General features: G+C 40.8%; 1 protein-coding gene across 1 annotated transcript; it reads left to right on the top strand.

Moving 5' to 3' along the window:
* Positions 1-24,753, top strand: LOC113148402 (transmembrane protein 132D-like). Its single transcript, XM_026340103.1, has 10 exons — positions 1-67; positions 2,896-3,808; positions 8,542-8,688; positions 11,481-11,652; positions 14,381-14,524; positions 16,868-17,076; positions 19,757-19,937; positions 20,083-20,196; positions 20,304-20,495; positions 23,266-24,753. The coding sequence occupies exons 1-10, from the start codon at positions 1-3 to the stop codon at positions 24,751-24,753; spliced, it is 3,627 nt and encodes a 1,208-aa protein (XP_026195888.1).
* The last annotated feature ends 823 nt before the right edge of the window (positions 24,754-25,576 follow it).

A 25,576-nucleotide genomic window follows, 5' to 3' on the forward strand; every position in this document is an offset into this window, starting at 1 on the left:
ATGCTCAACTTTCCTCTGCGTTCATGCTTCCCAGTGGTCGCACTGGCTCTTCTCGCAGCTGTCAAAGGTGAGGTCTTACGCCTTAGTTTGGGTGCTTCTCGCTGGATTGAATTGTCTCATCTGTGCCGGGTGCAGACTCATGGCATGTCCAGGCGGACACCTTTGCTTAAGAAGATAACTGGGCTGGATGCTGCTGAAAGGCTTCAGCTGTGTTTACAAGGAGACTTCCAAGAAAATGAAATGAGTTATTTAGGCTGTTGTAGCCTATATACTGTGATGATCTGAACACACACACACACACACACGCACACAAATACACACACTGTATTGCTTTCTGCCTCCTCCTTTAACTGAAGTTCTGATTCTGGGATGGTTTCCTATACTGTATGTTTCTGTTTTCTTTAGTCCATCATTAGCACAAAATTAAAGTTACTCCAATCATTAGGAAAGAGATACAGTCTTCAAAATAGAACAACACTGGGATTGTGGAGCTATTTTGCTGCAGGGCGTGCTTAGGTGACTGGTTTTCTATGGTTGTAGGATTGTGTTTTAATATTTTTGAGGGTTTTATGGTTGTTAACATGCCCCCTGTCCATTTCATTGTCCCTCTGTCTAAATGAAAGTGACAGCATGCTCTCCAGTGTGCATTGGAAAGCTTCATCTGTGGGATTAAAGGAGCCCGAAGCTTAGGTTGCACAGCTGTTTCTTTGCTTGTTTAAAGATAACCTGGATTGGGGGGCTATGAAGTCACAGTAGAGCTGTCTGTCTCTGCGTGATAACGATATCATGCAAAAGACTACTTTCTGCGATTGCCTGGGTTTATATCTGCACATGATATCTGTGCGTGCATGTTTCATCATATAGCATATGCATTTCTGCAAGTGCAGCACTCAGCTGTGTGCAGCTGTGTTTTAATGTGTCATTTAGCATTTGATATCTTGTCTGTGTGGGATCCACAAATATGAACGGCAGTGTTATATTTCAGTCCAGCCACAGATGTGCTGAGTGTTGAGTTAGCGAGCATGTCTGAGGTTAAACGATCATTACACTACTACTTTGAGCATCAATAAATCGTACAGTCAGTGATGTACAGCAGAAAACATTTCAAGCTCAGAAATAACAGTTTTACCAATGAACTTTGGGAGGACTTTATTCGGACATGTTTCTCTCACAGACCAGTGTCCTGCCTCTCAACACTTAGAGGAACAAACAATAAAATTAAGCGTGTTATATTGGTGACAAAAAAGAAACTTCATCCCATTATTTGCTTTGATCTGCGGTGTATGGTATGGTAAGAGGATCTCTTTGTTTATTGATAAAAATTAAAATGATCCAGGCATCCCTCCCATGCTTGTTGGATTCAAATGATTGTAATAAATTCAACTTAACATTTTTTTTTAGTTAATTAGATTTAATTTTAGAGCTCTATAAGTCAGGCCTCTAGATTATTATAGTACTGCACACTATTTTTAATGAGTAATTCCTATTTGTGGCCAAAAGCCACTAATCATTTAAAGAGGAAATCTCAGATCTGGATCATCACCAAATTCTAATTAGATGATCTTTGGCCAAATGCCTGTCCTCCAAATGTAAAAGAAATCAATTCATGGGTCTTTAAAGACCAGTTTCTAGACAAACTTCAGCAATAGTGATCAGAAAAAAAGTACTATTACATTATGTTTTATTCCAGCACATGATGTGATTATGATGGAGAAATAATGTGTACCTGACAATGTCTACTTAGGCCCTTTATATGAAACCACTTGAAGCATCTAGAATCTACAAGCCAGTTTCCTGTGTGCTTTTCTGAACACTATATTTTTAATATCAGCTCTTGCACTTGTCTTTTTTCATAACTTCTCCATCGCCTTCAGGAATAAATGGATTTACATATAGATATATTCATGACATATGGTTTGGAATTCAGAAAAGAATGATATATCACTTTGAAACCATTTGGGAAAATGGTTTCCCTTATGTTTGTCTTTAAACACGTTTTTTTTTTTTTTTTTTAAGTAAGGGAAAGTCAAATCCAAACATCAATTCTGGAGCATTTTAACTTGGAGAGTGGCAAATTACCAAGTGTCTTTGGCAGGAGAAAGTGGGAGCTGTCAAATACAGCTTCCTGTTGGGACAAATAGTCAACCCACGGAAGTTAGTAGGGAGTCTTTTTACCCCTCAGACTCTACATTTGCCAGTTGCTTGATTGCCTTGCATATTTTTGGAAATAGTACATGAGGAGTGGAAAATGTTGAAGGGTAGGTATGACTGAGACATTTACACCACTGGTAATCCAGCCTGCACAAGCACATCACATGTTTTACCGCTAGAGAAAACAATGAGGAACATAATGAGAATAAAAGTATGGTCATTTTGTAGTAGTAACCATGCGGCTGAGTGTCATTTGACTGAACGTCAAATCAGCAACCTGTTCATTTCCTGTAATGCTATGCTATGTGCTACCTTCTGTTTACATTGTGAGCAATAGAAATAACACTGCAGGGTATGATCTTTTCTCCATAGCTACAGTTGCAGTGAGTGCCATTTATTAAGTGTTAAATGCAGTGAGTTGCTTAGGAAAGGGTGAATCATCTTCCTTACTTTAGAGACAGTAGTAGTCTTGTAAGGCAGTGTGAGCAAAAATGGGCTCAGCATAATACTCTTCTTGTTAGGCAATGCACAACGCAGTTCTCTCACTCGATTCAGATTTGTCCAGCACAAACACCTTGTCTAATTTCCTGTCTTGATCCCCTTTGTCAACCTTTAATCATCCAATAATCTTTAATACATGTTTGAGATACTAAACGAGTGATTTTGGAAGTGAATGTTGTTTGTATCTTAATATCACATTGGATGGCTGACATAAAATCTCTCTTTGTAAATTCTCCCCCTCAGTTGTGAAAAGCCAGAAGATTGATGGAGATTGGTCGTCCACTCCATCTCCAGTTTATCCCACTGTCAACTTACAGGTCCTCAATGTGGACCATGTGTTTCTGAGGCAAGGCAGTCTCAAGCAGTTAGGGAACTCCAGCCTCAAGGCTCAGACTCAGACTTTTGTCATCACTGGTCCAAGCACCAGGCTCCAGCCAGCTGTCAAGGCTTCATACGGGCCCATAAACGTAGATGCCCCAATTGCTTCAGACCTGCTCTTCAGTGGACACAGGATCCTGCCGGTCATTTTGGTCAACCAGGTTTGTTCCTCATCTCCTATTGTCAAGATCCTCTTCCACATGCCGTCAGAAAACAACATCACTGTCGGGCAAGAAAAGATGGAGTCTGGAGAAGGTAATGAAAGGCAAAATGCTGAAACCAAGGACGGAGCTCACTGTGTGACAGCCTATGCCTTCTGGGAGATGAGGGAAGTACGTGGGTCATGCCTGGTGTATCCAGGTGGGTTTTGTGTGGCACAGCTGAAGCCAGAACCTGCCTGGTTCAGCTCGGTGAGCAGATCAGGAAGCTCTAGCAGCGAAGCGGGAAAAACAGAAGGAACTAAGGGACCTCAAGGGAATCTTGTGGAGGTCTACTTCCAGAGTCGGAGAGAACAGACAGGCCAGTGTGTCCCGCAGGACAGCCTGCAACGAGTAGGAGTAGGAAGGGGAAAAGACTCTGGGGGATCAGGGACACCGATGAGGCGCATAGGAAGTGTCAGCCTGCTCAGAACTTCACCAGGGAACCCCACCTTCTTTCGGCTCCGGCTGGGAGGTGCCGTGGTCATCCAGACCTCTTCAAAGCCTCTGAAGACCACAGATGTGGCAACTTTCTATGTTTTCCTGGCTAGTACATCTACCCTGGAAAGTTTCACACTGAGGTGAGAGATCTTAATGTTTTTCTTTGTTCTACAAATTAAATTGTTCATTATCTTGGGAAGAATGCTTATTTGCTTTCTGTGGGCGTTTATGTGAAGTGTCTTCTAATATACATCACACAACGACAACATGGATTAAACAAATGTATAATGTATAATCGTGAGCTTTAGAGGTGCTGATTTTGTTATCTTGTAGCCAGTATTGCTCTTTCTGTGTTCTTTGTCTTTTTGCAAAGCCACAGTAACATACAGTAAATGGCTTCTGGATGGAACCCAGATATTAGGGTGGAATTGAACTTGAACTGTTCCTTTAGTGGGAAACACTACTCTAACAGAATTCAGTTGCAGGTTATAGATCCAAAGTGTATCAAATACCTAACATCTTCAGTTCTTCTATTCTATTTTATGGGCCTTTTTTTCTTTCTTGTACCCCTGATAATGTGAGTACAGCCAAGTCCAAGTTAAGCCCATGGAAGTTTGAGATAAGTCCAAGTCAAATCTTAAATTGGTCAGTGCAGAGCCAAAGTCATGTATTAAGTTCTCGAAGAGAAGTCAGATCACAGTGGTTTATAATATGCTAATTACTGAGATTCCAGTTTTCTGTGCTGACACTACATGTTTTTCATTCCAAGTGTCCTTAAATGTCCATTTAGATCATATAGTAGAAACTACAGGTCCATACATGAGCCTTTAATGGCATTTCATCCAGGGCTTCATTAATGCAAATCCTTTAGGTTGTCAGGTGTCAAGTGTCAGACCAGTGAAGTTCAAGCCAAGTTTCAAATCCAACTCAAGTCAACATCTCATATGTATAGCTCTTACAAGTTGTTTTTTGCAGTACATGTCTGACATTTGACTGTTTGACCTACTAACATGCATTTTGCTGGGTTTTTTTTGAATGCACACTAGTGATGTTCCCAGATTGGAATAGTATTTATTAGAATCATTTAGCTATTTTGTAACTCTACATCTCCTCTTTCAGCAGGGAATAAGCACATTTTACACTAAAACAGAGCCAACGTGACAGCTTGGCCCTTCATAACTAAATAAAGAGAGAGTTTTAGCTTAAAACATTATAATTAATCAGCTATGTTGCTGAGTTTGCAGTGAACGAATGTTTAGGTGGAGTCGCATAAAAGTTAATTATCAGTGAAACATGTGAGGCAGAAAAAGAGACAGAAAATAAGTGGAATCATCCTGATGTCCAGTATGTTTGAGCATCTTCATGAAGGATAGTATCCATGCATTTAAATGGTTACTTAAGGCACCTGAATGCTGATGGGGCTCACCATCAAGGCCACGCAGTAAAATGCTTGAGTGCTGACATGACTTGTGTTGTCTGCCAGTTTCACCGGCTTCATAAATTACTGACATGTTATATCGCATCTGCTTCAACTTCTCAGTTAGTGGGGGAGTTATGCGGAGCATTCTTCCATAAACAGAGAAATAATTGGGAAATGATTCACCGGTTTTCATATCTCAACATCCCACTAACATTTCGACAAAGTTCTCTGGGTATTTGACTTCATAAATAATGCATCTATTTAATGGAGCAGGAAAACAAATAACTAACATCTTCCTGACTCCTTTGGGTAAAAGTAAACTTAATATAAAAGCAGCCCTATTGCACCGAAACGCAGAGTTCAGTCTGTTCTCCAAGTTTCTATTTGCTGCTTTTTGATGCACATCACTAAATGGAGTGTTTGGAGTTTTATTAGCATGTTTCAGACCAGTAAAGTGTAAAGCCATCGCACTGAGGTTTATGTTTTGAATCTTTGCTCAGCTTAATAGTTTGGTTTGAAACGTAAGACGAATTTCTCTCTAATCCCATGATTTAGTGATATCATGCAGCAAACATCAGCCCTGCTGTAATCTGTGGTGGGATGCGGGCAAATGGAGAGAAATGTGAAGTTCCTGTATGTATGTTAATCCATAGAGAACTGACATGCTGGTGAACCTGTGGCTGTGTGTCAGTCGATCTCAGTGCTATTCACAAATATCAGGCTTCCACAAACACAGACATGCCTGCAGACACACAAACACACAGACCCAGTGACCTGAATGTAGCTCTGCTAGCACTGGTGAAATTACATGAAAAAGATTTGGTAGGGAGACGCTGACCCTTTAACATCTGCTGTTGTTTTGACTACTCGGAAGGATTTACTGCCTCCTCACCTGAAATTCCCCAAACTCAGACTCAGACTGACCATACCGCTGACGTTCCTCCAGGTCAGTCGCTTCAGTCTGTGTTTTTCTGACCTACTGCCACATCTAGAAAAAGATTGGACAAGTAGATGGGACTGAGTCCAGTGTTAACGGCCGCGTGAACGCCAGCTCTGAGGAGCTTGGCAAAGTGATTGATTCCTCCTGGGAAAAATCCCTGCTCTACTTCACTCTTTGGCCCAAGATTGAGTCCACTCCAGCAGGGTTAGTCCAGATAATCTGTGGCCTTGATTGAAAACGAATCAAGAGGTTAACCCTTTGGGGTAGAGATGATCTGGGCTGCTTGCCAGGATTAACCGTCTGCATCCGTGTGTGTGTGTGTGCGTGTGTGTGTGCTTTGCATTTCCATTATACCCACCTGTTAAGCATCAAGCCAGCATATAAACGATATAACTACTATTTTTAAAACTGACATTACATGGAATACAAGTATAACTGATTATGAAACCCTTTATGACATTATATTTAGGAAGGATTAACAGGAAATGATCAAAAAGCATATCATAAAAACACAAAAGAGCAACAGTCCATTAACAGAAAGAACTGTTTGCTCTGTCTTAAAAAAGTTTGGTAAAACAAAGGTTCAGTTTACAGGTCGATATCCATACTACCCCCCCACCTGTGGTCAAGAACTCAGTGACTGACTGACAAAGACAAAGAGCCTGGATAGAAGTGGCCAAAATGAGGTTTCTCTGCAGGGAGGCTTGTGACTGCTAGTGGGTGAGACAGTCAGTGATCCATGAAGATCCTGGCTTTGAGTTACTGCTCCTTCACACTCAACGGGAGCCGGTTGAAGTGGTTTGTACCCCTGGGAAGGATTGTCACCAGGTTCTGCTGTCACTGCAACACTGAGATGGCCAAGCAGCGAATGTACTGTAGGTGGTGCAATAAACTAGAAACGTTACAGTTGTCGTTAATTGAAACATCCGTGATTGAAATAACAACGATTTAACCCCCTCTCTCTAAAGTAAAGCTTTTAATTTGTTTTCTAATGTGGCTGCTTGATCTATCTAATTAAAAGAACAGCTGCATTTATTGTTTTTAACATTCATCAAACTGAAAAATGAAAATGTTATTTAGGTTTTTTGCCTTTGAGGCAAGGTTTTGATCCAGAGATTGATTTCTGCAAAAGTCTGACTTTATCCAGCATTGTTGGAGTTGTCAACTAGCTTCACAGACCAACAGCAGCTCCTGAATGATTGCATACTGTATTTTATATGTCAAACAACGCTGACCTTGACCTTGTCTCACTTGTTATTGATTAGTCTGGTTGTTGCTGTTTGATTACAAATCAGTATTTGTAAGTGTTTATCTGGATGTGTGTGTGCACTGTAAACAGGAGCATGCAAGAGTATTTCCATCAGATGGACTGTTCTTCACATATTTACAGATTGCTTAAAGGCAGAAATGGGAAAACAACAGGTTGTTTGAACAAAAACACAGATAGATTGCTGGAAAATAACAGATTGGTTGACTCTAAACCACTGATGGGCAGCAAATGTACACAAAAAAAAAAAACATCTTCTACCATTTGTCACAAGTACAGTATGTATTAGACAGTAGCATATCACATCATCATTGGAAAATGTTGGTGTCTTTAATCCAATCCAGTTCAGAGTTTGCAAACAGAGCACCTCACTGAGCTTGACTGAGTTTTTTCAGATTGCTCTGTCGATGAATATCCTGCTGACAAATCTACAAGAGCTGAGTGATGCTCTTCAGTAAGCATGGGCTCACTTCCCTCTGAAAGGTTTCCAGCACCTTGTTGAATCCCTGCCATGAGGAAATTGGCCTGTTGTGGAAACATATGGGGCTCCCACCCTGTAGCGGGGTGTCTGTGTGGGTGCAGATTGGTGAATCATTTTACATGTGGATTCACTTCACCTCGTATCGCTTCACAGCCTATTGCTCAAATAACAGTCGAGTGACCCTGTTTGATGCAGCAACGTTTCACAGAGATGTCTGCTTAAATAAAATTTAGCCTTTTGTGATTGTTAAAATTGCGGGATTGTTTCATCCATTCACGTTATTTATAACAGACAATCAGTCTCTCCTGAACGCCTGATGGGTTCGTCTGAATCAGACATCTCATTAACTGATTCCCTATTCTCCCCGAGGGCTAATGGGAATTAAATACCCCTGCTAATTCTCAGTCTGCTGGCAGCCTGCAACACATCGGTCTGTCAGTGATTCACCTTGTTATGCACAACATGAACAGCTAAACACACAAAATATGTACGTCTGAAATTAGAAAAAAAAAACAAAAAACATGCAAATGTGCACAGGAGAGATTGTCCTTAGTATCCTCACTCGTACCTTCTTCCCTCATTATATAACACATACAAGTGATAGCATAGACAGAAATGTGCGCCTGCCTCTCTGGATTACATTACTTTAGATAATTACAACACTATATGATGCTGTGTTTTGTATAATAAAACCTTTGCTATCTTCTTTTGAACATATGTAAATGTTATGCTAACTGGACTATGCATGTGCATGTAATTCTGTAGGGCAGCAGTGAAGACAGGCCTGTCATTCAGTGCAGCTCGTCCCAGTGACTCAGCGCTGTGGGATATCGTAGTGGAACCCGGCAGAGGAGCGACCCCCAGCACTGTTTCTGTTGTCTGCCAGAGGAAGGTCGCTATCACCGCAAAGAGGTCAGTACACACATGAATTGTGTATGAGCTTAGTGTATTTTGACCAGCCACTTTCAGAAGTACTTTCTCAACACACAGAAGAAAGTAGTTATTCTGTTATCATAGTTTCTGAGATTTCAATAATCCCCACTGCTGCCATGAAGGAAGGTGATCAGATATCAAAATATCCTCAAATTACATTCGCTTCGCAGAGCAGGGAAATTGAAAATGAAGGATTTCTTTTTCCGGAGGAGAAGTAATAATTCGTTGCTGTATTCCCTTGTACAGGTGTGCAGACTGTAAGCAGCCAAGTGCACAGCGTTTATTTTTTTGTCTGTGCAAAAGAATGTGGTGCTGCAACATTTTTCATGTAATATATTTGTGTTTGTCAGTGGAGGTAAGACAGTATCCCATGTATCCCTATGCCTTTTGTAGAGCCGACTGCAGAACTGACTAACTCTACAGCCATATGATTAATGTCTAAAGTCAGAACAGGACATAACAACTAATATAGCAATGGAAATAGTGATTTCTGTGCTGTTTTGGAAGGTTCTTAACCCAGTTTTAGTAGATTCATCAATCTCCGCAGATGTTTTCTTCTTCATCACCACAAGTTGTGTCTTCTGACATGGTTGTTTAAGACATAAGAAGCTACTCACTGCATCAGTTTAATCCAAATAGTTTATCAACATTTTACTTTAAAAAGTTAATTATTTTCCTTTCTTGAACTTAGCTGATTAACTAATGAATTCATTTCCCAGCCCTTTTCTTTCCCTGTTTTTGCCCGGTACAGACCAACTGATTTATCCAGCGTTGGCTGATGTTGTGGCACACATCAGTAGTCACCTCTGCCCGGCCACCTCACGCCCCCACACAGGCGCACACCACCCGCTGTCCAGCCGACCCACTTAACCGTAATCATCCATAATCACGGCTACGTTATCCAGGCTTAAACGCTTGCACGTTCAGAAGAGAGATTAGGAAGGAGAGATATTGTCGGAAGTCATGTCCCTTAGATTGAGCTCCCACCAGGGCAGGCACACACACACACACACACACACACACACACACACACACACACACACACACACACACACACACACACACACACACACACACACACACACATGCACTCTGTACATACTCACACCACTGTGCTTTGAAGTGATGATACGTTCAGAGATTTAAAGGATTTCTAGGAAACAGGGGCGTTTACCCCTTCTGTGTTCATCTGTCTCCCTTTTACACGTGACATTCACAGTATTTTTAGTGTTATTCATGTCTCACTATTTAAAAACGCTTTGAGTCCACTTTGTTTGAGAAAATGCAGGAAGAAATAAACTGGGCATTTTAATTGGATTCAGTGAGGAACAAGTTTATTTTGCTGGCTTTCAAGTACAAGACACACATGACTTCAGGCAGACTTTAAAGGTACAAAGACACACATTAGACACTGACTTGCTTTGATTCCACACAGTATTTAAATAGAATTACATTTGTGTTTTTTTTTGTAATTGTCCAGCACACTTAGCATGTGTTGCTTAAATTAATATTGTAGGTAGACTGTTTAAGGAAACTGAAGTGGAGTGATCATAATTACTAACATTGGACGACTGGTTAATATACTGTTTCACCTTTGCTGAACAACGCTGAGAAATGTTCTTTATGGTCTCCGTTTTTTGGGAGGTTGTGAGCTTCCATGTGCTATCACTGACCCACTATAAACATCAGGGGATCAGGGGAATCTCACCCTCACAGATGGAAGAACCGAAACTGGAAATCAATTTTAACTGGAGTAGATTTCATGATGTGAACTAAAACATCGTGATTGAACTCAACCTTTTGAGAACATGAAATAACTGTTATAACTGGTATACAAGATTTGGTATATGCACGTGTTCGTCCTCGTTGCTGCTGGTTTCAACATTTGGGAGTTGCATTAAATGTCTTTTAGAGGTTTAGTGTTTGGTTGTATTTAAAGTTTTGCTCCACTTCAAAGTGCCACAGCTCCAGTCACATTCTGCTCTGTTTTCCCTTTGATGTGTTGCTATTGGCAGGTATACCTACATACTCTTTCCAGCATCAAAAAACTTCACATGCCATTTCTTTGACAATCCTTCGGCCAAAATACTTGGCCAAAGCCTCTGCCAGCTCATTTAATCTTCCCTGCACACTCTCACCTTATTCTTCCATCTACTGATGGAAATGAGACCCCTTGTCTATTGCATTTAGGTTACACAAATTTTAGAGTAATCGCTTTCATTTCCTTAGACACCGTCTCTTCACAAATATTTATATTTCTACTCCAACGAGCACGAGAGCCTGAACATGTCTGGATCCCGAATCTTGTATAAACAAGTGAAATGTGACATTTCCCAGAAGTTTATTAAAAAATATGGCAGATTTCAGCTGGATTGTTGACTGATGGGACTGAAGTGTGGTTATCTAACCCGGTTCACCTGTAGTCATTTATGAGTAGGCTGAACAAAATAATTCTCAACGTTACACAAATTTAGAAATGGCGCTAACTCATATCTACACACAGACTCTCTGTGGGCAGAGACTGAAGTGGTACACTAATAAACACTTGAATAAAATTGCATTTAGTTCACTACCTGAACTATTAATTTCCATACGATACTGTACACACACAGTAGCACCCTTTATGAGTTTAAAGTGATAGATAAAGGTCAAACTCAGCAAATAAATTTGCAGAATAGATTTAAAGAATCACAGGCTTTTTACTAGTACTCTTAGGCAAGCTGTACATAATGTCTGAACACACTCTTTTTCATCATTCTATCTCCAAACAGGGGTCTTCTGGAAGTTTTACAACTGGATTTTGTGCCAAAAGATATTTCAGAGAAGGTTGAGAGTCAGACCATCTCCTGGCGTCTGGAGTTGCCAGGAAGCATCAAAGATGTGGGCATAATGCGGCTCTACACTACCCAGAGAGAATATGTAGGCCTGGCACCTCTGGTCATGGTGAGGACAGTATCTGCATGAATTTAAAATGCCAACTCTGCAATTCATTTCACTTCTTCTCACATGTACACTACATGTACGCTTGTTTCTTTCTGCATGACTTGTGGTTGTGTGGGCTATCGGTACAGTACTATGACATGGACCATGGGCCATGGTGACAAGGCATGAAGAGGGGCTGGTGGGCAATTTAACAACCATAGACACACAGTATATTACTCATCTCTGAGTATTTAAAAACTGTGATGTGTGATGAACATACACAGATACCCATTCTCATACGCTTATAACCTCCTTGATCCCACTTTGAAGTTCTTGCACACAATATCAGACAGTCTTTGAACCACTTAACAATGGCAACATCAGCAGCAGTTTGGGGTTCTCAGCTGAGGCCACAGTGGAGGCACCAACAGAAGCCGTGAGCGGCACGTTCATCGCTTTATCACTTTTAGTCTGTTTGCTTTTGAAAAAGTCAGATATCGATTTCTGATGTTGCCTCTTCATTGTCATGCTGAGTAATCATACATGCACGTGTGGGCAGCAGTTTAGTTTCGCCGTTTAGTTTTGATGCATGCACACGATATCATTGACAAACAACGCGCGTTGAATGTCAAATAGCACTGCAGGCGGTAGTGGGGAGTGGTGATTTGGCTTGTTTGAAGTACAGGTTATGAGAAAAACCTTTGTGAAACTGACCACCAGTATTTTTCCTGCCATCTGGGATGTGAACTTGACTTTGTTAAACATATAAAACAATTGGATGCTGTGTACTTTGCACTAGTCCATCCCTGTGTCGTGCTGTTTTACTGTAACTCTGCACTGTGCAGATGGGCTAAGTTACTTTTTGCTGAAGCTGATTCACTGCTGCTACTTCTCTTAAAAACCTTTACATTTTCAGAACAACCTGCAGAAATTACAAGGCAGATCAATATTTGTCTTTGACAGGAGATTGGGTAAGCCATTTCATGCTACAATAGTCAACATGAATCAAACAAACATTGGAGAGCCAAATGTTTAATCTCAGTCACTTACAGCATTCACACGAGGAAAAACCTTTTCCTTCCTGTACCGCTGGAGTGAAAAGATCTATTTTATAAGTAGTTTGAGGCTTCACTTTTTTTTATAGTAAAATTGATGTAGCATTATATTTATAGCAGAAGAGGAAATTACTACTACAGCCACATATAAGGCACCACCTTCCCTAGACATACATAAATAAATGATGCAGGAAACTGTACTCACGTATGATTTTGCCTTTTCTTTAAATTACACTTGTAATTGGACATTTATTAAAGTGATTATTGAAACTAAATTGATTTTATCACCTTTCGACATTACATTTGCGTGTCCTCCCTATGTTAAAATAACAGTTCCCTCTCTGAGAAAAAAATCCAGTAAAGGTTTTAACACTTAGACTCATTAAATGGACAATGGCTTACCACAAAGTGTAAATATAGAACTGCTTTCACAAAAGAAGATTTTGAATAGAGTAAAAGAGTTGAGCTGAAGATTATTGCAGAGCTTGCGGAAACAGCAGACGAAAAGATCTCTCAGTGTGGCGCTGGCAGCACCACAGAGTGCTGATATTGCTTTCTGATTTTCTACTACCCCTGATCCAGTGGCTTATAGTTGGGTCTGTGTCTCTGTCTGAACTGGAGCATGCCCTTTTGGAATTGCGGTCAGCAGCTGTCAAGCCAACACACTTTAAAATGTGAAGCTTTTGGGAAACATCTGCCGAGCGCTGCCTGATGCTTTAGTCGACGAGCATCAAGAGGAAAAAAATAAAAAATTCAGATCGCCCAGATTTTTATTACAAACACACATTGCCACTGCCTTTTATAGATTAAACACATTTTCACAGCTCTTATAAACTGGAAACTAGTTGTAAATCCACGTTAAGGGAGGAGTTAGTGTAAAAATAAAACTACTTCAGGCTTGACGACAAGTTACATAATGTATAAGAGTTAAGCTGGCGTATAGATGTATAGATGTATAGTACAACATGTGATGGGTTGAAAGATTAGAAATGTAATCAGGTTTAGGTAGTGTGAGTAGTAGTGCAGATATATGGACAATACAATCCAGCGGAGGGCTTATTTTTATCCAGATGTATGTGTGTTGAAGAGATGAAGATGGACTGTAAATTATCATTGTAGAGGTTTTATTTTTAGTTTTTTAGCACATCTTTCCAGTTTGTGCGTTGCATCAGTGAGAATCAAGTTTATCAGCCTGCGCGTGTTTTAATCCCTGTTAGTCTTGCTAACACCCACTCGCTGCCTGTCATTCTTAACCCCATACAAAATAGTGTTACAGTAGAATAATGTATTAATCCTGCAGCATATTCAAACTAGTTTCTCGTGTATGGTGGCAAAAAAACCTACTTTCATTTGTATGTATCGTTCTAATAAAGCAGCACATTTGAGATAGCATTTTCTAGAAATGTATATTATCTGCACTATAGCAATAAACACATCACATCAAAAACTAAATTTACATCCAAGACAGACTTGATGTCATTAATGGAATTAATCTCATATTATTACTCTTTTTCAACTTAAATTGAACAAATTTTATGATGTTGGCTAATCTTAGCCTCTAAACTTCACATAATGCCACATAAGCAGGAAAAAGTTAGTTTTCCCCCAGACAACCCGAATCAGTCGTTGTGATGGCACATGACAGTGAATCTACCTGTGACACCGTATCTGTTTCTGCCTCTCTCCCTGCACAGAACACTGATATTTTGAACACTGCAGTGCTGACAGGTAAAATGGTATCAGTCCCTGTGAAAACTCTGGCTGTGGAGGCTGACGGCTCAGTAACAGATGTGACCAGCTACACCAGCTGTAGGTCTACAGAGGAGGATGTTCTCAAGGTAAGCCATGGAATTCACAGGCTTAATCAATCTGGATTGCAATAATTACTGTGATTACTTCCAGTGTGTGGTAATTAATTTGCTTAATGTCTGCGCAATATGGAAAAATGCATGGGAAATCATTTGGTTGCGAAAACAATTTTGATTATGTTTGATTATGATGTTTCCAAAGGCTCATTTTTCCTGTGTGCAAGCCTGACCTGGATGTAAACCAGTCATGTATATTGGTATATTTAAAACAGTTGCTTACTTTAATGCCTGATATGCTATTCTCCGGTATATTAACAAGACCCCTCACTAAAGTTAAGTTTTTTACCTATCAAAACAAAACTTTAAACCCTTATTGTAGCAAAGCCTAAATTTTATATAAAGTGAATTTGCTAAATGTTTCTGTAATAGCAAGTAAACTAAATGTGGAAACATCAAAAGTTCATTCAGGTGACGAGACGTGTTGTCACGGTGACATCCTGTTCAACAGGTCCAGCCTCAGTCTGTGTGAGTGGGTGTCAGAGTATCCTGGATGAAAGAAGCCACTACCGCAAGGCATTAGAGGCTGAGCCCATGATCCCACCACTCAGTCAGGGATTGTGAAACAAAGTCAGGGATTTGGCCTTTGTGTAATGGATCCGTATTACTTGGACAGTAGGAGCAGACAGAGAGAAAGTCAGGGTACCAGAGAATAAGAAAATGATTTATTTATTTTTCATTATATAACACAACCACTGACTTGTGAGGCAGTGTGTTAAAGTGTGTGAGCTTAGGAGAGTGAGAAAGAGCTGAAGAGAAGGAACTTTAATTTAAAATTGAAGCTTAATCCAGTTATTACTGTCTCCCTAAATAGTCTTTCATGCTTCTGCAGTCATTGACCCCTATTAAAGCATCAGCACTAACCAGATAAAGTTAAAACCTGATATCACAGACTTTACCTTACACACCATGCTACTGTTATTTGATGAACATAAAGAAAGTCTTTATTTAGCTGCACTGTACATTTGAGTGAAAAGAGCAAGTGTTCCAAGTCTGATGTCTTTACAGCATGATTTGTTGACAAGCTAACACGCTGACATACTTTATTATCAACATGCAACATGTTTATAGGAAATAGGGAAATCCAACAGACATCGTGCAGGATTAGTATTCATTTGGAGTTGTGATCGCCACCTGGCAAACTGTGAGTTCATCATTCATCGTTAAATCTGTCTTTTGCTGTCATATGCTCCGTTGCGCTCACCATCTTGTTGCTGACTCTGTCACTTTGAGACTAACTAAGATTATTACCAAAGACAGTTGCAGAATCCAATCTAAACAATTAGCTGAAAAACACTAAGAAGATGAGCGGAGGAGGAGAGCTGCAGCCATGTAGCATTATATGCAGTCACTTTGCAATCTGTTAGTTTCACATGGAGGACTTGGTTGTGTTATCCATTGTCGTGAACACTGAAGCTAAATTATTCTTATTGCACACTGAGTATGCACAGTGGTTTAACACATGCAAAACAACTGGTATTGTCGTGTGGAAACTGGTCAGTAAAACAGTAGAGAGGAAACTGGTGAAGTCGTGCATAAGGAAGCAGAAAGAAATGCAAGACATTAGAATAACTTTACATTTAGTTTTTTATTTTTTAGTTCAGCAAAAAAGTTAAAAAAAAACACATGATTTGGGTGTTTATAGAGTTTATTCTTCTATCTACTGAGCCTGCAGTGTGAAGTTATATTGGTAGAGGTAGACACAACATCACAAATTTTGGTTTTGACCAGTCAGCGGGATGGAAAGGTCTGCAGACACTGACCTCTCTCAACATTTCCACAGGAGTTCAAGTTGACTTACCTTCCTCCCTCACCTTTCCTGCATCCCTCGTTTCACCTCCCTCTCTCCTGTGCTACACTCTATTCTCCAGTCTGGCGCTCTCCAATTACCTCTGTGGAGCCACTGGTTTGTTAAGATAAGTGAGGCGGCGGTGGAGATAGGCCTCCAATCTTAAATAAAACACACACAAACTGCTGTGTCTCACCTCATTGCTTTCACTGGAGGGGCTGCGGTGCTCCCACCTACAGTACAGCGCCACAGAAACAGTCGCAAGGCAGATTTAATTTATATTCTGTAACAATTTCATAGAGACCTCAGTTGTGAATTTACATGACATGAACAGAAACATAGTTTCATTCAGTATTGGTGGCTAAAACTTTATTTTCTACTGAGCTAGTCTCCACTGTAAAGTTGAGTCCACATCGTTAGAAGACAGAAGGCACAAAATCAAGAGTCAGTTTTAGACAGAACAAACCCAAGACACCACCCTGCAGCTCTTCATCCTCCTTTAATCCTTCTGTTCTTTTCTTGTCCAGGTGTCAGAGCGCTGTGACTATGCTTATGTCAGCGGGAATGAGACAAGAGGAAAGAGCAGAGTGATACTCAGCTTTACTTATGGTTTCCTGAGTGCCCAGCTGGAGATGAGTGTATGGATGCCACGCGTGCCCTTGCTCATTGAGGTGGCCGACCCTGAGCTCAGCCAGATCAAAGGCTGGAGGGTCCCTGTTAGTACTGGCAACCGGAGGTAAGGTTGCGTGAGCTTGATAAGAATAAGACCAGAGACAAGTCATAGTGCCGTTATACTGTTTAAGTCAGCTGTGGCTGGTCAAGGTATAGTTAGTACTAATCTCTTTAGACATTACTGATTTAATGTGTTTAAAACACATGGATTATATGAACAGTGATTTCATGCTTGCACAGCTATCTATAAACAGGACCAACCAGAACCAAAAAGGTATCAAACACAGAATATGTGTTATATTTTGGGTTCTTCAAAGCAGCCATGCTTTGACGACAGCTTTGCACACTCTCGGCCTTTGTTTAGTCATCCTCATGAGGTTGTTGCCTGGAATGGTTTTCCAACAGTCTTGAAGGAGTTCCCAGAGGTGTTGAGTACTTGTTGGCTGCTTTTCCTTCAATTGTCTGTCCAACTTATCAAAAACCATCTCAATTGGATTCAGATTGGGTGATTGTCACTTGTCACTTCCCTTCTCCACATTCTTTCTTGAACAGATAGCGTTTGAATAACCTTTGGGGTCAAACATCAGACCAAAGGACAGTTTTCAGACTGACTGACCTTCATTTTCTAAAGTAAATGATGGACTGTCTTAATTAGTTTTTCTTGCTATAATATGGATTTGCACAATAGTGGCAGTAGCACTAATAGAGCTATTGACTCTGTAGCCATCCTTCCTCTGCATAAAACAGCTGATGGTCTAAAGCACATTGTGGATGAAAACCATTCTAAGTAACCTCCTGAATCTGATGAGATAATGCCACGAGTGAGCCAAAGCTAAATATACTCATACAATTATATATTATATGTAACAACCAATCATTAGACTAAACATATAATCAACCCTGCTGTATGTGTGCACGGCCCTTTAGTGGAATTTGGTTGTATTATATAAAGAGGTGTGTTTCTAATATCTCTCTATATACTGTCAGTCATACTGTCCCATCTATGTTTGGAGCATTAGTGGGCAGGGCAGCGTGGAAACAACACTGCTGCCCTGCAGATAAAGGTTAGTGGAATTTTAATCAATACCTACAGTAAAGTCATTATTTTTCACTCGATACTGATCATCATGGCCGACTGATGGGACTGTTAGGTTTCTCTGGGGTAAAACCTCTTGAAGGTCTTTGAAGTGCTTTCATTTCCCAAAACATTCAATATCTGGCTCAGTTACTAGGCCAGAAATGTGGTGTCTGATCAACTTAGCCATGCCTGTGTGTTGGTGTGTTGGTCTCATGTTGTGTTGAACTTTGATTTTCATTCACAAAACTGATTAAAATCTATCACCCACGTAATTTTTTGTTGGGTTAAGTAGTGACAGATGGTGAGTCAAATTTTACTAATTGTTCAAACTAATGAACACTAACCAAGTTTAAATAACACCGTTTTTTAATAATAATGACTGTGTATAACGTATTTAGCAGCCTGGCAACCGTCTAAAAGACGTGATGGTTTAAAAGCTAACGTTGAGTAACCACAGCAAAAATGACGTAGATAAAAAAAAAAAAAACTATCCGTTGCATTAAACATGATACAAAAATGCAGTCGATCAAATTATTGATGCTATAAATGCTTTCATTTCAAAAACTCACAATTTAAATCACATCAGAGACAAACACTTATAAGTTAAATGTCTTAATTTATTCTCAACAAGTAGAAAAGTCCGTGCAGGATTCATATCCTCCAGCTGGACTAAAGGATTTAGGAAAGAGTTCAGGTGTTTCTTTCAGGTGTTGAGTCACACTGATTTAATTCCAGCAGCATCTCCATCACTTGTTAAGCTCTGACCTTAGGCTATATAATAATGATGTTTATTTGAACGGTAGCTCTTGACAGGAGCTTTTTGCCTGCAGTCTAAAAGCATATCCATGAACCCTCCAGCACACCTGTGGTACACCATGTGGCAGACTGCGTTTATAATAATTATATAATCATTGCTGAGGGGTTTGAGGTTGGTTTACAGCTTAACCTCTATCACCCACAAAAAACCAGTCAGCCGTGGGATTGTGGTTAATGTAACTTAAGTCCATTTAAAAGGAAAAGGTCACTCTGTTGTGCCTCTACAGCAGGAACAAGCACACTGCTGGTCTTCAGTATACTGTAGTTCTTCAGTTCAGAGTCTTTTCTGGTCAGCAAACCACGTTTAGGAGTTTACATCACAGATTAACTACATGATTTTGTAGTGTAATTGTTTGCTAATTGAATTCCACATTAGTTTGGATCATGAGTAGAAATATTTTTGAAAAGGTATATAATTATGTATATCTATAAATTATTGCATAGTATAATGTGTGCAATTACATATAATTCAGATGTTGACATTCTGGGAAAACATGGTGATTCGCTCTCTTGAAGACATCCATTATCCTAAACGCTTTTTCTCAGGTCAGGGGTAGCTGGAGCCAACTCCAGCGAGGAGCCTCGTTTCAACATTTTCATACTTAAACAAATGAGATACAGCTTTCTAATCTTTGAGGTTTGCAGGTGCAGACATGCAGATGTCTTAACCTTTGGACAGAACCAGTCTGGCTGTTTCCCCCTGAGCTCATCCTTTATGATAATCTAACCATAAGCTGACTTTAGAGCCACATTTAGGATACAAGCATGAGCATGAGAGTAATTAGTCATCTCACTCTTAACTAAGGCATTTCATTCATTTTAATTGTGTCTGATTACTTTTGTGTGGTAGGTCAACGTGGGACAGTGAGGAAGAGGATGACATGAGGAAAGGCAGGGGCTGCATGCTCCAGTATCAGCACTCCACACTCAGGGTGCTAACACCCTTCATAGCCCAGGGTGATGCTGAGGTTCTGCCTGATGCACTAACAGGGACACAGCCTGTTGAATACTTCCTGGGTCCTGACTGGCAAGTAAGAGCATTTTAACAGTCCTCGCTGAAGCTGACATGCTAACATGCCAGAACCTACTAGTTGGATTAACCATGCTCAGTGTTAATTTGATTCATTAGACAATCTCTAATTACTATAAAAATGTTTTTCTCTCTTTCATTGACAGGTAGATGTGACCAATCTTGTGCGCCCCTCTGTGAGAGTAGAAGACCCTGATGTAGCCCGGGTGCAGGATGGAGTGGTGCTGCAGGGACGGGCTGTGGGCACTACCACAGTGCAGGTGAGTCATGACGTGTGCTGAGGTGTGGTTTTGCGTGTTGCAGTTCATGCTACATGCACATACTGTAAATCCATCTGCGGTTTCCATGAGGTTGTACTTGGTTACAGGTGCTGTCCCCTCTGACATCGTCAGTCCTGGCTGAGAGGAGCATCAGGGTGGTGGATGATAAAGTGAGTGTGACAGAGCTGGGGGTGCAGTTGGTTTCTGGACTCTCTCTGTCCCTGCAACTCAGCCCAGGGAGCAGCAGGGCCATCGTTGCCATAGCAACCGCACGGGAGATGATCACACAGCTCAGACAGGTAAGCAAGTGGAAAATTGTTACATGCAAACCATAGAAGTGTGGGACACAGCTGAACCGGTTGAGGTGGCACTTGTCTGTTTTCACGCCTGTTAGTTTTATTATTGCTCATTTTAGCCTTTAACTTGTGAAGGGTCATTCAACAGCACGTTACGGACTAGTCATTAAGAACAACAGTGAATAATAACAACAAATTGGAAGTTTGCCTATTGTTAAACAAGGATGTTTGCTCATTGTGGGATTATTTCCATTTAGAAACAAAAACTTATTTCTTACTTATCCTTTTTTTTTGTGCACTCAGTTAGATTAACCTAATTTCATAGTTAGATCAGCTTTGTAGTTGATCAACTTAATTTGATCTATAGTGTTTAATGCAGGTGAAGTAAATAGATTCATTGATTCAGTTTAATCTGATTTGATCCTAACTCTACTCTCTATGCCCTATGTTGCACTTTTGTTATTAGGAATTTATAGAGAAGCTGTGAGCAGCATGCAGACAGCTTGCTTGCATCATACTGTCTTTTGGCAGCAGTTCGTGGGAACCAACCAACATGTCTGGCAAGAAATCTGCAGCATAGCTATAAAAGGACAGTGCCCTTGAAATATTTTATTTAAAATAGGAAACTTAAGTTTTATTAAATAGGGTAGAATAGAGTCAAAATTCCCTACCTGTATTTTGGAAAGCTGGTTATAGGACATTAAAAACTTGGTTGGTTGACTGACAGACTGAATGTAACATGTTGGTGTACATGAAATTAAACGGTGGACACATGTCAGTGACCACAGGCACAAAAGCAGAAAGACGAATCTCTTACAGTATGTTAGGTAATAACCACACTGTTTCGTTCATTTAAGTTCAGTTGTGCCTGCACAGACACCAGAAGGAGTCCATGCACCACAAACAGCTTGCAATCCCTCTTTAAACTTGCTATGATAACAATGAATATTAATAACAAACCCTGTAAAGTCTATAAAATCTATAATTTTTTGCAACAATAACACAGCGGACTTCGCCAGAGAGGCTCTGAATTATAACATTTGCCACAACTGAGCACATTTGTGCAACAATGACCTTAGGGTTGTGGTAATATTTGTATTTTCATCTTTGCATCTCAGAATGTGAACTCATTGTGTTCACAGCCTCAGCTACCATGCTGAGAGAGAGAGAGTGAGAGCGAGAGAGAGAGGAAGTAGAAGCGGCAGACAGGGTGCACAGATGATCATTTTAAAAGCTCATTCGCACATTTAGCCATGGCAGCTTGCCCATTTTAAGCCAGGCAGGGGGCAGCAATTAGGCAGTCCATAGCTGTTGGAATGGCAGCTCACTTTACCTACAGTACACTGTCACTGTGGCTGCTTTGCCCCCGTCAATAACAAACTATTAGAACCATGCCAGTGCAGATGACCAGCCAATTGTGTCTGTGATGGCAAGCTGTTAATGTTTTGCTCAGGGCTATTCATAATGTATTCAAACCCAAAATATAGGTTAGGTCTGTGGCGACTCAGAGGCTAACATTAGAAACAGGAAATAGGTCATTGTGTATTAATGTGATTGGATTGGCTAATTCTGCTCTTAATGTGATGGTAACCTTGCTGCTGTATTATTCTGTTCCTCTTTATTATGTTCTCTTTATTCTTTTTTCCTACTGTGACTTCATAGGACTATAATCTGTGGTACAATAATGGCCAACTGAGTGTTATCATAAATAGATTAACATAGGCAATTTAGTGTTGACAATAAAGGCAATATAGCTCCCAGCAAAGGCAGGGGGGATATTGATTTGCCACATATGTTGTATGAAGTCTGTATTGCTCAGTAAGTAAATTAGTCTTTTTTTAAACAGCACTTTTCAAAACAAACTTTACAAAGTGCTTCTAATTAAAAGCACAAAACCGTATGATTTATGAGGAGAAAACAAAACAACAAACATCAGGTTTCCCTTAAGCTGATCTCTTAAGATATCAAGAATGGACAGACAATTACTGTTGTCTGGTTGTGAGGACACAAAACATGGACTAATGTCTCTGCATTAACCAAAAGATTAAATAGGTCTGAAGTGAACATTGCCTGTGGAAGTCTTGTAATTCCTCAAACAGAGGTTGTATAAAGCACAGCTGAGGTATAAAACAGCTACACAGGAGACCCAGGCCAGGGCATACATGCCAATTTTTAAGTCTGACATGACAAGTTTTTAATGGGAACAGAAAGATTTAGGGAAGAGTCACTTGTGATGCCTACATTCTTAGTATTTTTATGTTGTATAAAGGTCCAGACACTGCAATTGAGTTTGTTAGATTTGTCACATTTGACTTAGAAATAAAAATGCAAAACAGTCACCGTCTGAAAAATAAAAAGACTTATTAAAATGACAAGTAAAAGATGCAAAGTGTAAACACAGACCCTTGAGGCACTCCATAATTCAAGACAGCAGCATTAGATATATTATTAGCAACCATCACAGAATATGATAACAACAGCTTAGAACTGGAGCCAGATAGGCCAACCCACTTTTGTAGCCTTTTAATGGGGATGGTATACTTTATCAAAAGATGTGTTGGTCAAAAACCATAATACTGAGAAGTCTCCAGAGTCACTTTGCATTAAAATGTCATTGTAAACTCCCTGGAGATGAACAGTCTGTGTGCTGTGTTTTTGATGAAAGTCAGAATGAAACTATGGTTGGCTTCCAAGCTCTCAATTAACTCAATGGCATCCACTTAAAATTCTGATCAGTGTTTTCTGTTTTTCTTTGTTTGTTCCCTTCTCACAGGAAGCGGTTGTCAGCTGCTGGGTTCAGTTCAGCGATGGCGCAGTCGCTCCGCTGGAGCTGTTTGACCGCAGCATTTACTCTCTAACAGCCTCTACTCAAGATGAGAGGGTTGCCACAGTACGTCGCACCCCGCTGTCCACATTTGTGGTTGCCCAAGGTGAAGGTAAAGGGCAGGCGGTGCCAGTGAGAGTGGAGCTAAGGATCTGTGAGGAATGCCAGAAATCGAAGAGGAAAAGCAAGTTGGCGGTGGGCACGGGGCTCCTCAGGATCAACTTCCAGAGCAGCGGCAGAGCTGTGGCAGGAGGAGGAGGAGGTGGTGGTGGAAGTGGAGTTGGCACTGATGGAAAAAAAGATAATAATGGCGGTGCATCAGGAGCAACATCACGACATCCCAGCACAGATACAGATAAATTGTTGTTGAGTAGCACAGCACCTGACCAGCAAGAGCCCCCCTCAACCACCTCCAACAAACTCTCTACAAGATATGCGCAGCCACATGTTGTGTGGATTGGAACTACTCCCAGAGCTACACGAGGTACCACATATACAGCTATTACCACAACCGCCACTACGACTGGGAGCACACCTAGCTTAAACACACCACTGAGCATTGCCAAACCTATAGTGACTACCGCAGGTATTGTCAGTAAAGGCAAAGGGCAGAAAACAAACCACGGAAACATGCTTGACAATCCCAATTCCTCCTCCAACCAAGACAGTCCTAAAGCAGAAGTCACACCCAAGAAGGACCCACCTAAACCTAAAAGTCCAAAAATAATTGAGAGTGATCTCATTCGAACTTTCAGAGCCATGTCAGACTTAGAAATTGGCATGTATGCCCTGGTGGGTGTCTCCTGTGTAGCTATTTTGGCTTTTTTGCTCAACTGTGCTTCGTATAACCTCTGTTTCAAGAACCACAAGACTCCCATTCAGGCAGGCCCAGCACCCAGTGCTGACCAAAAGGATCATAAGCACGACTGGGTGTGGCTGGGGAGCAATAATCACAGCACTCCCGCCCCATGTGCCCCAGCTCAAGTGTCCACACTGAATTGTGATGCTAGTCGCCCGGTGGAGTCCCATCATCCTGTAGACTCCATGGGTCAGTGCAGCGTAGAGAGCACCTTGCCCACCGTGAGCGCCCCCGCTGTGCCTGAAAGAACAGCCACACTGGGGCGCAGCAGGACCAGCTCCCAGCAGCTGAAGTTTCAGACCAAGGCAGTCGACCCCATGGCAAACCGTGCAGCTACTTTACTGGCTAGGCCTCACCGCACTGAGCCACTTCATTCCCCAACCAGTAAGAGGAACCAGGTCCAGTTCACCACGTTCACCACACTGGACATCAAGCACTTGGCTGCGCTGAAGAAAAACGGTGTGGACCTAACTTGGCCCAACCAACACATGCAGCCGCACCAGATCCCTGCTGAGCCTCAGGCACCTTTACCTGACATGCCGTGGCCTGTGGTCAAACCACTAGGAGAGCCTCAGTGAGCTTGTCTGGATGTGTGTACAGCATGTGTGTATGAGGATGAATGTGAGAGGGAGAGAGAGGGTAAGAAAGAGAAAACATAAAGAAACAAAGAATGTCTGAGAGAAACGAAGCTGGCTTTCATTTTTTAATAAAGACAAAACTTTATAAAGGATGTATTCATTGAGATTAGTTAAAGAACATTTTATATGACATAAGTGTATGTTAGCTGCAAGCCTGTAAATAATATATAGTGGCAAGAAAAAGTATGTGAATCTTTTGAAATGTTGTGGTTTTCTGCATTAATTTGTCATAAAATGTGATCTGATCTTCATCTAATTAACTAAATATATATGTGTCACATATATATGTGTGTGTATAATATGTATCTAAAATAATGACACAAAAAAAAGAAAATTCAGGTCTGTCATGTCTTTATTGAGAACAACCATAAAAGCCTCATAGTGATAGTAGGAAAAGTATGTGAACCCTTGGAATTAATTACTGGTTCACTCTGCCTTGGCAACAATAACTTCCTGTAGCTGTTGATCACACTTGCTCATTGTTCAAGAGGAATTTTAGCCCATTATTCCTGTAGATCTGCTTTAACTTTGTCATTTTCTTTGGACGTCTCTATGTGTGGCTCTCTTCAAGTCGTTCCATAGCATCTCTATTGGGTTGAGGTCTGGGCTCTGACTCCACTCCAGAAGGTGGATTTTGTTTTTCTGTAGCCATTTTCTTTTGTAGACTTGCATTGGTGTTTTTGGTGATTGTCCATTGGGCTCTTTGGGTCATTTTGACTGACCGCCCACTTCTCGGTAGAGTAGCCACAGTCCCAAAGTGTCT

Source organism: Anabas testudineus, chromosome 22, assembly GCF_900324465.2.
Source record: "Anabas testudineus chromosome 22, fAnaTes1.2, whole genome shotgun sequence".
In the NCBI taxonomy this organism is placed as follows: Eukaryota; Metazoa; Chordata; class Actinopteri; order Anabantiformes; family Anabantidae; genus Anabas; species Anabas testudineus.

What these genes read in the sequence shown, in the direction of transcription:
- LOC113148402 (XM_026340103.1), top strand. Translation starts at nt 1, where the DNA reads ATGCTCAACTTTCCTCTGCGTTCATGCTTCCCAGTGGTCGCACTGGCT. An exon ending in TCTTCTCGCAGCTGTCAAAG is followed by an intron (nt 68 to 2,895) that starts GTGAGGTCTTAC and finishes TCTCCCCCTCAG; the next exon opens with TTGTGAAAAGCCAGAAGATT. An exon ending in CTGGAAAGTTTCACACTGAG is followed by an intron (nt 3,809 to 8,541) that starts GTGAGAGATCTT and finishes GTAATTCTGTAG; the next exon opens with GGCAGCAGTGAAGACAGGCC.